At 41.8% G+C, this 12,449-nt stretch overlaps 1 protein-coding gene across 1 annotated transcript in view; it reads right to left on the reverse strand.

The window, feature by feature from the left end:
- LOC116462420 (amyloid beta A4 precursor protein-binding family B member 1-interacting protein) overlaps nt 1–12,449 on the reverse strand; it is a 135,277-nt gene that overhangs the window by 37,199 nt on the left and 85,629 nt on the right. Inside the window, exons 9-10 of the mRNA XM_032144904.2 lie at nt 6,266–6,352; nt 3,282–3,425 (exon numbers count right to left, since the gene is read on the reverse strand). Of these exons, the coding sequence (XP_032000795.1) occupies nt 3,282–3,425; nt 6,266–6,352 (231 nt within the window). The remainder of the gene's footprint in view (nt 1–3,281; nt 3,426–6,265; nt 6,353–12,449) is intronic.

Consider the following 12,449-nt stretch of genomic DNA (forward strand, 5'->3'; position numbering starts at 1 on the left):
TCCTTCCTTCCTTCCTTCCTTCCTTCCTTCCTTCCTTCCTTCCTTCCCTCCCTCCCTCCCTTTCTTCCTTCCTTCTCTCTCTCTCTCTTTCTTTCTTTTTTTTTTTTCAGGATCTCATTCTGCCACTTCAGCTGGAGTGCAGTGGCACGAACACGGCTCACTGAAGTCTTGACCTCCCAGGCTCAAGTGATCCCCCCCATCAGCCTCCCAAGTAGCTGGGACTACAGGCGTGTGCCACCATCCCCACTAATTTTTTTATTATTTTTGTACAGACAGGGTCTCCCTATGTTACTTAGGCTGGTCTTGAACTCTTGGGCTCAAGCTATCCTCCCACTTGGGCCTCCCAGAGTGCTGGGATTACAGGCATGAGCCACTGCACCCAGCCAGCCTCTATTTTCTTCTAGGATTTTACAATATTTTTCTCTAAGGATATTTTAATCAATCAAGAATTTAGTTTGGTACATGGAATGAGGTAGGAAATTATATTTCTAAATGGATATACAGTTATTTCAGTGCTATTTGTTGAATACCACATTCTTTCTCCACTGCTGTGATATAAATTCTAACTTTAACTTCTCTTATATTAGATGGCTGTCTGTCGACCTCTTTGTCTCTAGCTGTGTTGTTTTTATCTAATGTTTTGGCACGGCAGGAGGTCTACCTTGATGTTCTTCACAATTCTGGGAAGGTCTATTTTGGAAAAGTGTCTTTTTTCCATGAACTTTAGAATCAGTCTGTGAATTTCAAGTAAATAAAATCCTACTGATATTTTTCTTAAAATTACATTAAATTTATAGAAAACTGGGAAGAATTAATAACTTTTCTTTTAGCAACATGGTGCCTTTCTTTTCTTTTCTTTTTTTTTTTTTTGAGATGGAATCTCACTCTGTTGCCCAGGCTGCAGTGCAGTGGCATGATCTTGGCTCACTGCAACCTCCGCCTGCCAGGTTCAAGCAATTGTTCTGCCTCAGCCTCCTGAGTAGCTGGGATTACAGGCGCCCACCACCACGCCTGGCTAATTTTTGCATTTTTAGTAGAGATGGGGTTTCATCGTATTGGCCAGGCTGGTCTCAAACTCCTGACCTCGTGATTCGCCCGCCTCAGCCTCCCAAAGTGCTGGGATTACAGGCGTGAGCCACCACGCCTGGCCTGCAACATGATACCTTTCTATTGATTCAGTTTTACTTCATTTCTCTTAATAAATTTTATATTTTATGCCATATGGATCTGGAACATTTCTTGTTAAGTTTATTGTTAGGCATTTTGCATTTTCTGTTTCTAGTCTGCATGGATTCTTTTGCATTATGGTTTGCATTATATATATTGTTTGTGTAAAGAAAAACTTTCTTAGTTAATACATTTATTTGGTTCGAACAGTTTTTCAGTCGAGGGTCTCATATTGCTGGATAGACAACACTGTGAAAAATCAGTCTTTGCCTCTTCTTTTATATTGGTTATACTTATTATTCTTTTCTTTAATATACTAGCTAGTTCCTCAACCCAGTGTTAATGGTAACAGTGAGAGAAGGTATTCTTGTCCAACTCTGCTGTAAACACTTTTTTTTTTTTTTTTTTTTTTGAGACATAGTCTTGCTCTTTCACCCAGGCTGGAGTGCAGCGGCGTGATCTCAGGCTACTGCAGCCTCCACCTCCCAAGTTCAAGTGATTCTCGTGCCTCACCCTCCCCAGTAGCTGGGATTACAAATGTGTACCGCCACACCCAGCTAATTTTTGTATTTTTAGTAGAGATATGGTTTCACCATGTTGGCCAGGCTGGTCTAGAACTCCTGGTCTCAAGTGATTCACCTTGCCTCAGCCTCCCAAAGTGCTGGGACTACAGGCATGAACCACCACACCTGGCCAAATGTAAATACTTAATTCTCATCACAGAGTATATTGTTTGTTGTATGTTTATTTATATGCACCGTTTATATTCAAATGCCTAAGACATAAACATTTCGAAAACAAATTATTTGTGGGTCAGTTGTGAGGTGCCCAGTGTGGGACTGGAATGAGATGGCAGAGATGGGAAAGCATCAGATCTAAGGGCAGGAAAAGAGTGGAAGAGGCTAAGGAGAACATTAGCTGTCCTGGACCAAGAGTTAGCCATAATGCCCCTCCTGCCTTCCGACAGAGACAGGAGTCTTCCTACTGGAGGTAGCAGACCTGGATGTTCACCATAACTTCATTGGCTTGGAAGTGTGGGTTAAGCTTTATCAGAGGTCAATTCATGCATTGCAATGCATGAATATACCATTGGTGGTTCTCTGCATTTGGAAGGGAAGGCAAAATGCTTCTGCATACCCAAGATACAGATTAGACATGTATTAATGGTGAACAGAAGATGGAAATGTCCTAATCCTCTAAGAAAGGTCTTAGAGAGAGCTGATGGTCAGAATAAGAGTTAAAATTATATTTCAAGGAATAATTTATTACATACTCATAAATCTGAGGCAATAATCCTAAATCACCAAGTAAAAGTTAAATGGTGTCCAAAATACCCTGTTAAATTAGGCAGGGAAATTCAGAGTACACCTCAGAGAACGATTTTAAAATATTCAGAGTCTAAGGGCTAAAATCTCAAGGAAAATCTAGTCAAGAGCTGGGTGCGGTGACTCATGCCTATAATACCAGCACTTTGAAAGGCTGAGTAAGGCGGGCAGACTGTTTGAGCTCAGGAGTTCAAGATCAGCCTAAGCAATATGGTGAAGCCCCGTCTCTACAAAAAATATGAAACATTAGCTGGGCATGGTGGCATGCGCCTATAGTCCCAGCTACTTGGGGGGGCTGAGGGGGGAGGATGGCTTGAGCCTGGGAGGTGGAGGTTGCAGTTAGTCAAGATCATGCCACTATACCCCAGCCTGTGGATTAGAGTGAGACTCTATCTCAAAAGAAGAAAAAAAAAAAAGAAAATCTTATCAAGACTTCCAATACCTCTATGATTCCAGAGAAAAGAAATTTAACTATAATGACTGTAGAACAACAGGGGTAAAAAGTCCTTGGAAATAGACAGGTAAAGTAACAAAATAATCTCTAGAAAAGTGCTTTTGCCATCGTTTTTGAAACCTGACTTTAAAATAGATAAAATACTTTTACCTTCAAGAGAGCTACGGAAAAACTCAAAAAGATTTCAGTAATACTGTCCTATTTGTATACATGTTGCAGGATTATGGAATCTGCAGCAACAGAGAATGTATTTAACTTGCCACTTAAGGATTTCTTTAGTTTCATTCTCATGAAATGCTTTATTGCTAAGTGCTTTTTTGTTGTTTTTTTCTGACCTTAGTCTTTCCTTTGGGTACATAATAAATTCCAGAAGCCCGTAAAAGAAAATAGCGCCTTTTCCAGGATTTCTTTCCATCTTCTTTCAAATAAAGAGCTCCTTCCAGTTCTGGTACAATGATAGATGTTCCACAGAAACTTTCCTGAAATTGAGATTCCGACGACATAAGACACACACGAAAGACAAAGCACGCATTTTTATTCACATTTAAACAAACTTGCAAATTAGCTTTTAAACTAAAAGTCAATTTTGTGTACAACTCTGATCGAATGCATATGTTTATATTATATGCTGTTTGCCAGAAGAGAAGAAGAATAACACATTGATCAAGAATCCTGGCTCCTGAGTTAGACCTCAAGGCCTCTTCACCACTTAGCTCTGTGACTGTGGGCCATTCAACCTCAGTCCACTTACTTGTCACAATGGAATAATAATAGCCCAACTTCATACGGTAGGTTGTGAGTAGTCTTGGCATATTGTAAAAGCAAGCATTTAATAAAAGCAATTAATGTTATTATAAAATGGAAGACAGAATAATTATTACTTTCCTGATAAGTAAAAAAGTTACTATTTCTTTGCTGGTAAATAGAACAATTATTATCTCTAATTCTACACATAAAATTGGAGAGGATAGTTAATGCATACAAAAAAATAGAAAGAATGAATAAGACCTACTATTTGAAAACAAAGCAGGGTGACTATAATCAATAATAACTTAATTGTACATTTAAAAATAACTAAAAGTGTAGTTGGATTCTTTGTAATACAAAGGATAAATGCTTGAGAGGATGGATACCCAATTCTCCCTGATGTGATTATGTCACATTGCATGCCTATATCAAAATATATCAGGTACCCCATAAACATATACATACTATGCACCCACAAAAATTAAAAATAAAAAGAATAAAAATTAATAAGTTAATATTTTATTCTTGGGATAATTTTCTTTTCAAAGAAGGAAGAAGGCAGTTATTAATACATCAGTATCAGAAAAGAATAACAAAGTACATCTTCTAGATGTAGATTTTTAAATCTCAAAACTTGCATAGAAATATAGAATTCTTAATAAATTTTGTTTTAAAAATCAATAGAACAAAATTATATATTATTCTATTTTGCAATTCAAATAGTCAAACTTATTTTTTGCTTTATTTTTATAACCCTCAACATCCTCTCATTTAGTTCCATAAATGCAAAATAACTGGATTTTGCATCCTCCAAGTACATTTTTATGTAGTAGAGCTAGAAAACATTTCTGTTTACACTCCCCAATTTCTCCCCAAATTTGGCTAGTATTAGTCATCCTGTTAATAATCTCTTAAATTCAGAGTTTTGACCCCAATTAGACAGCAGGATCATGATTGTTCATAGCATAGCATAGCATGCTTTGTATTTTCTTTTACATCCAGCTGTAAAACATTGCTGAAGTCCTGGAACAAGGACTATCCTGTTGGGCCTCCCTGGGAAATGCCCACTGTGCTCATGCTCCCAGGAACCAGAACCTGCAACACCTGAGCTCAGCATCTTGGGCGTGGCAGCTGGTTCTGGTAGCTGCTTTATTTGGCACTGGGCTGTGAAAGCAGGCAGGGAATAGACATGCGCAAGGCCTGGGCGGAACCTTAGTGAACGCGAGAGGGCGCTCTTCAGCATGAGCCAATTGGCTCCAGGGGGGAACTGGGCCGAGGGCATCACCAGGTCTTCTGATTTTTCAAGGGAGGTCCAAAATTTACTAACTCAGGAAAAGGTCCATGGATTGTCTCAGGGAAATACAACCTGGGCAGTTCTAGCATGACCAATTGTGACTTGAGATCTGGCACTCATTTCAACTGTGTTATGCACTGCGAACAGAGCCTCTATTTTTTTTTTTTTTTTTTTTTTTTTTTTGAGACTGGATCTTGCTTTGTTGCCCAGGCTGGCCTTGAGCTCCTGGACTCAAGTGATCCTCCCACCTCAGCTTCCTGAGTAGCTGGGATTACAGGTGTGTGCCCCCACGCAAGGCTCAGAGCCTTGATTTTTAGCATAGATACTGTGTGAAAACTCATTAGAGGTTTCCAAAAAATCAATTGCCAAATGAACTTCTGGAACACGCCCCAGTAGCGGTCATCACAGACATCTGTATGGTAATCAAGACAGTGCTTTCCCCATCTCCCTGAATCTCTGTGATGATTCAATACAATTCGGAAACAGGTTCTCAGGGGGGCGGGGACTGTCCCATTAGCACAGGAACAGTGTTGGGCAGAGCCGCCTCCTGTAACGGTCCCTGACTCCAAATCTCACGCTTCCTACCACATCTAAAATATTGAGAGAGTATCTTAGAGGTCCCTTTTAAAGTAGATTTGGAAATCTTTATGTCTGACTTCCATGGAGCACTTAAGTAATGAAACATGGAATGCTAGAAGATGAGTTTTATGAGGATTCGTCAAGTCTTTTTAAAAGCCAAGAATTACTAATCCAACTTAGTATATCTAAAGCCACATGTTGTAACAAGTGACTCAAAAAAGAAAAACAGATGAATTATCTAAATAGTTATAATTTAGTAATAATTTGATTTTAACACCCCAACTTAAAATTTCAGTGTATGTCTTTAGATTTTTCCATTGTTCTTGGAAGCAAATGACTTAAAAATAGAGCAAACGGCCGGGCGCGGTGGCTGAAGCCTGTAATCCCAGCACTTTGGGAGGCCGAGGCGGGTGGATCACGAGGTCAGGAGATCAAGACCACGGTGAAACCCCGTCTCTACTAAAAATACAAAAAATTAGCCGGGCGTGGTGGCGGGCGCCTGTAGTCCCAGCTACTCAGGAGGCTGAGGCAGGAGAATGGTGTGAACCCGGGAGGCAGAGCTTGCAGTGAGCCCAGATTGCGCCACTACACTCAAGCCGGGGAGAAAAGGCAAAAACCCAGACAAAAAAAAAAAAAAAAAAAAAAAAAAATAGAGCAAACATCCTTCTCTTTTCTTCCACTCTGCAAAATTAACCTTACCTCAAGTAAGGATTCCTTGTTCTTAGCATTCATTTTCTCATTAGTTTCCTTGCTTTCTTTTTTTCCTCTGTTATCCAAGTAGAAATTCTAAATAAAATGTTAAAAGACCAGATCAGTAAGTGTTCATTACCATGCTAGACTCTGCAAGGAACTCACAGTCTTGCTGGAAAGATGTTAAGTGTGTGAAATAAACAGGGAACCAGAGCATACAATATCAATCAATCATCAGGGCCTTCCCAAATGCTGATACCACATTGCCAAGGCAGGAGTGAAACCTCTTCACCCTCCCACAGTGTACACAATCAATGAGAAAACAGAAGATAGAAAACAGTAGAGAAAAATACATCATTTAATTGTTGAAGTCCATGCGTGGACCATGCATGTTAAATGCTGGAAACTGGAAGTCCCCAAGGCACTGGCAAGAGCTGGAGGCTGGGGTGAAGGTCAAACTCATGTCCTATGCTCAAGAGGGGAACTGCCCTGGCAGGCAGATGCCACATGGGAGCTCAAGGCCTTGTAGGCTGGTGGGATTCTGGCTTATCCAGAGAATCCAGAAATGTAGATGTTTGTAAATGTTAGCGATCTCTTTTATTTTTTAAAAGAACTGCCTGGGTCAATCACAACACAAGGTTTACTATTTAGCAACTTTTAAGGACAGAAAGAAGCAGAAAGGGCATTTCTGGAAAGAAAACCAGCCTAAACAAAGACAGGGAGGACTATGATCTAAAAGCACTCACAGGCTGGGTGTGGCTCATGCCTGTAATCCCACCACTTTGGGAGGCTGAGGCAGGAGGATTGCTTGAACCCTGGAGCCTGAGACCAGCCTGGGCAACATAGTAGGACCCTGTCTCTACTAAAAATATTAATAAAAAAATTAGCTGTGCATGGCGGCATGCATGCTTGTAGTCTCATCTACTTGAGAGGCTGAGGCTAGAGGACTGCTTGAGCCCAGGAGTTCAAGGCTGCAGTAAGCTATGATCACTCCACTGCACTCCAGCCCGGGCAACAGAGTGAGACCTTGTCTCGAAAAAATAAAATAAAATAAAAATAAAGAAATAAAAGAACTCACAAGTGGATTCATGGTCTCTGAGCATGGTTTGTATTAATTTCTGGATCATACTTTGTTAATACTGAATATCAACAGGATGGCTAAAAATAAAGTGTGTGAGTTTCCAAAAAATCACGAGCACTTAAGGACTAATTTTTACACAATAAGTGCAGCTGAGGTATCCATATGCACCGTGAATATAATGAGTGACCACTGTCAGAGTGCTGAGGATTTTATGTAAAAACATGGAGTTTTACAAAATAATACATAACAAATGTATTAAAGGCAGAAAATGTATCTCAGAAGCACTGTGACTAAATTAAGGATCCTCCCAAATCTAGGCACAAGTGTTTATTTACACCATAGGAGTGTTTCTCCAAGTATAATCCCCAGACCACCTTGAAACTTGATACAATGCATGTTCCTGGGCTACACTGGAATCTCTGGGATGAGGCCTGGAAATCTGCATTCCAATATGCTTTCCAGATGATTTTTATGCACACTGAAGTTTGGGTTTTTCTTTTCGTTTGCATTTTTTTTTTTTAGAGACAAGGTCTTGTTCTGTTACCCAAGCTGGAGTGCAATCACATGATCATAGCTCACTGCAGCCTTGAACTCCTGGGCTCAAGCAATCTTCCCCGCTCAGCCTCCTAAATAGCTGGGACTATAGGCATGTGCACCATGCCTGGTCATGCTGAAGTTTGAGAATCAAGTGTACTGGACAGAAAGGAAAAAAACTGCAGACAAATAAAATGTAGAAGTTTAAAATATCTCCTTGAAATACAATGCATAAAAAAGGTGATTTGCTAACTTTTTTTTTTTTTTTTTTTTGAGACGGGATCTTGCTCTGTCACCCAGGCTGGAGTCCAGTGGCGCCATCTCGGCTCACTGCACGCTCCGACTCCCAGGTTCATGCCATTCTCCTGCCTCAGCCTCCCGAGTAGCTGGGACTACAGACTCCCGCCATCGTGCCCGGCTAATTTTTTGTATTTTTAGTAGAGACGGGTTTCACCATGTTAGCCAGGATGGTCTCGATCTCCTGACCTCGTGATCCGCCTGCCTCGGACTCCCAAAATGCTGGGATTACAGGTGTGAGCCACTGCGCCTGGCTGCTAACTTAAATAGAGGAAATAAGTCAAGTACAATTTTTTTTTTTTTTTTTTTGAGACAGCATCTTGCTGTGTCACCCAGACTGGAGTGCTGTGGTGCAATCTTGGCTCACTGAAACCTCTGCCTCCTGGGTTCAAGGGATTCTCCTTCCTCATCCTCCCGAGTAGCTGGGATTACAGGTGTGCATCACCATGCCCAGCTAACTTTTTGTATTTTTAGTAGAGATGGGGTTTTGCTATGTTGGCCAGGCTGGTCTCAAACTGCCTCCCTCAGCCTCCCAAAGTGCTGGGATTACAGGCATAAACCACCACGCGTAGCCAAGTACAATTCTTTTGGTAATTCTTATTGAAAAGTTTATTTTAATATGTTTTACCAAGACTTTTAAACTTTTATTTGTTATTTGAAAGGATGTTGTATTGTGAATTAGTGCAATTATAATATAGAATTCAGAAAACTATTTAAATTTTAAATGTTTTGCTTGAAGACCACAAATAGCCGTATTAGGTAACATATTCTACCTGCCAGAAACCTATGCTAAGACTTTACAGATACGATTTCATTTCATCCTCACAAGAACCCCATAACATAGGTACCATTGCTATTGCTACTTTATATATGAGGACACAGAGGATTAAGTGATTTTCCCAAGGCTGATTAGTGGCAGAACGTTGAGTTATTAAATAATTTTTATTTTTATTTTTTGAGACAGAGTCTTGCTCTGTCGCCAGGGTGGAGTGCAGTGGCGCGATCTCAGCTCACTGCAACCTCCAAATCCCGGGTTCAAGCAATTCTCCTGCCTCAGCCTCCTGAGTAGCTGGGATTATAGGCACGCACCACCACGCCCAGCTAATTTTTGTATTTTTAGTAGAGACGGGGTTTCACCATGTTGGCCAGGATGGTCTCGATCTCCTGACCTTGTGATCTGCCTGCCTCAGCCTCCCAAAGTGCTGGGATTACATGCGTGCGCCACCACGCCTGGCCAAGTTATTAAATAATTTTTCTCAGCATTAAAATACTCTAAGTACAGAGCCAGGCATAATGGCATGCACCTGTAGTCCCAGCTACTCCAGAGGCTGAGGCAGGAAGATCACTTGAGCCCAGGTGTTTGAGTCCAGCCTGGGCCACACAGTAGGGCCTCGTCTCAAAAAAAAAAGGAAAAGAAAAAAGAAAAAGAAAAAAAAGATTTAAGTACCATAGGGGAGAATCTAGCACAACAATGTGAATGTACCTAATACCACAGAAGGGTATACTTAAAAATGGTTAAGATGATAAGTCCTGTGTTACATATATTTTTCCACAATAACAAAAGATGTGACCCAACATGAGTTCGCCCATTCATACAAGAGTGATTTCAGGGTGCTGCTAGAAAGCAAACCTTGGCTTAGGAAGGCCAGATATTTGAATCATGTGTGATGAATTGGAAGCATGAACAGAGAGCATAATGAAGACTCCAAGCCTGGGCACGGTGGCTCACGCCTGTAATCCCAGTACTTTGGGTGGCCAAGGTGGGTGGATCACCTGAGGTCAGGAGTTCAAGACCAGCCTGGCTAACATGGCAAAACCCTGTCTCTACTAAAAATACAAAAATTAGTTGGGTTTGGTGGTGGGTGCCTGTAATCCCAGCTACTAGGGAGGCTGAGGCAGGAGAATCACTTGAGACTGGGAGGTGGAGGTTGCAGTGAGCTGAAATCGTCCCACTGCACTCCAGCTTGGGTGATAAAGCAAGACTCCATCTCAGAAAAAAAAAAAAAAAAAAAAAAATTAAAAGAAAAAAAAAGACTCCAGAGCAAGTGTTTGTCATCATCCTCATCTGGGAAAGACAGAGCATCTGTCACTCTCTGCAGGAAAGAACCTGTCTAAACTGTGAAGGGCCACATTTCCCCAGGGTGCCCTAAAGAGGCAGGATGTATAGCTGTACCTTTCTCTGAGAATTTTCTCTGACATACTTCTGAATTTTTCAGCTTCAGAATATCCTTCTAAGTGACCATGCTACACTGTTTTTGTTCTTTATTTTAATGAAATAGCAAAAAAACACAAAGTAAATCTGTGCCGGAGGAGGGCAGTCCTTAGAATAGGAATAATTCTTAGAATAATAAGACTGATTGCTTTCAGATCAGAACTTCCACCTGCAGTGTGGGCGCCCACTCAATGCGGGCTGTTCTGTAGAAGTAGTGAGCAGAACTCAATGTTTAGTCAGTATATCCTGCAGATGGAAACTGGGTAAACCTGAGTCGAATAATAAAGGAAGTTTAAAATGGGAAATGAGACTCTTGGTCATAGCTTGCTCTCTTTTCTCACAGCTTCTGGGAGCGCAACATTTGGGGACAGCTGGATAGGAAAGAAACAGCAAATACTTTTTAAACACCTTCTTGGAATAAAGAGTAAATCAAGCAAACAGTTGTCAGTTTGTGAAGAAATATTTGTGAGTACCCTTTATACATGTAAAACATCCCTGTTCTTTCTTTGGGGAGGGACATGATCTCACTCTGTCACCCAGGCTGGAGTGCAGTGGTGTGATCATGGCTCACTGCAACCTCCGCCTCCCAGGTTCAAGCAATTCTCCCACCTCAGCCCTGCAAGTAGCTGGGGCTACAGGCACATGCCACCACGGTCAGCTAATTTTTAAATATTTTGTAGAGATGGGGTCTTGCTATGTTGCCCAGGCTGGTTTCAAACTCCTGAGTTCAAGTGATTCACCTGCCTTGGCCTCCCAAAGTGCTGGGATTACAGGCATGAGCCACCATGCCCGGCCTCAAATCCCTGTTCTTAAGAAGGTTGCTATCACATGGAGAAGAAAAATACAGATAGAACATAGCGAGATGGACAGATGACTATATCTATCGATGGGGAAGATATAAGAGACTACAAAAATTCAAAATGAACCACAGTCTAGAGATTTTCAGGAAGGAAGACATTACTATGGAGTGAGATGGTCAAGAAAAACTTCACAGAGTGGGTCAAAGTTTGAACGAGGCCTTGAAAGCTGTTCAACGTTCAGCTAGGGGAAAAAAGAATGAGAATAGATTTCCAGGGAGGAGAACAAGCATGCACAAAGGCAGAGGTGTCTTTGGAGCACTAGTGAGCAGCCAGTCAGGCTAGAGCTACGGGGTTAATGCAGTTCACTGAGTGAAGATCCGACCATCGCTCCCAATTCTCTGCTCGCTGTCAGGTGACTGGGCAGTTAACTTCCCCCAGAATGGGTGAAGTTTATTTCCTTGCTTCATTCATGTTGGGTTTGGCCATGTGACTTGCTTTGACCAATAGAATGTGGCAGATGGGACGATGTGTGGATTCTAAGCAGAGAGCTTGAGGTGCAGAGTGTGTTTCTGTCATTTGCCTGTACTCTTGCCATTGACCGTGGGAAGAATATGTCACAGTTCTGTGCTATCCAGGGACAATAAGAGAGACGTGGAGCCAGGAGCAGTGGCTCATGCCTGTAATCCCAGCATTCTGAGAGGCCAAGACTGGTGGATCACCTGAGGTCAGGCATTCGAGACCAGCCTGACCAAGATTGTGAAACCCCGTCTCTACTAAAAATACAAAATTAGCCGGGCCTGGTGGCACATGCCTGTAATCTCAGCTACTTGGGAGGCTGAGGCAGGAGAATCACTTGAACCCGGGAGGCAGAGGTTGCAGTGAGCTGAGATCGTGCCATTGCACCCCAGCCTGGGCCACAGGAGCAAAACTCCATTCCAAAAAAAAAAAAAAAAAAAGACATGGAACTACCTAAATCTAAGTCTAAGTCGTACTCTGGAGCTAAGGACAGGTGACCTGCAGACCCGGGAGAGAGGAAATGTCTGTTTCTGCAAACCAGTGGGATTCTGAGATAGTTTTGTTTGTTTGTTTGTTTTGAGACAAGGTATTGCTCTGTTGCCCAGGCTGGAGTGCAGTGGATCATAGCTCACTGCAGCCTTGAACTCCTGGGCTCAAATGATCCTCCCACCTCAGCCTCTTGAGTAGCTGGGACCACAAGTGCATGCCATCACACCCAGCTAATTGTTTGATTTTTGCAGAAACTGGGATCTC

This window comes from Hylobates moloch, unplaced genomic scaffold (assembly GCF_009828535.3).
Source record: "Hylobates moloch isolate HMO894 unplaced genomic scaffold, HMol_V3 SCAFFOLD_3, whole genome shotgun sequence".
Lineage (NCBI taxonomy): Eukaryota > Metazoa > Chordata > Mammalia > Primates > Hylobatidae > Hylobates > Hylobates moloch.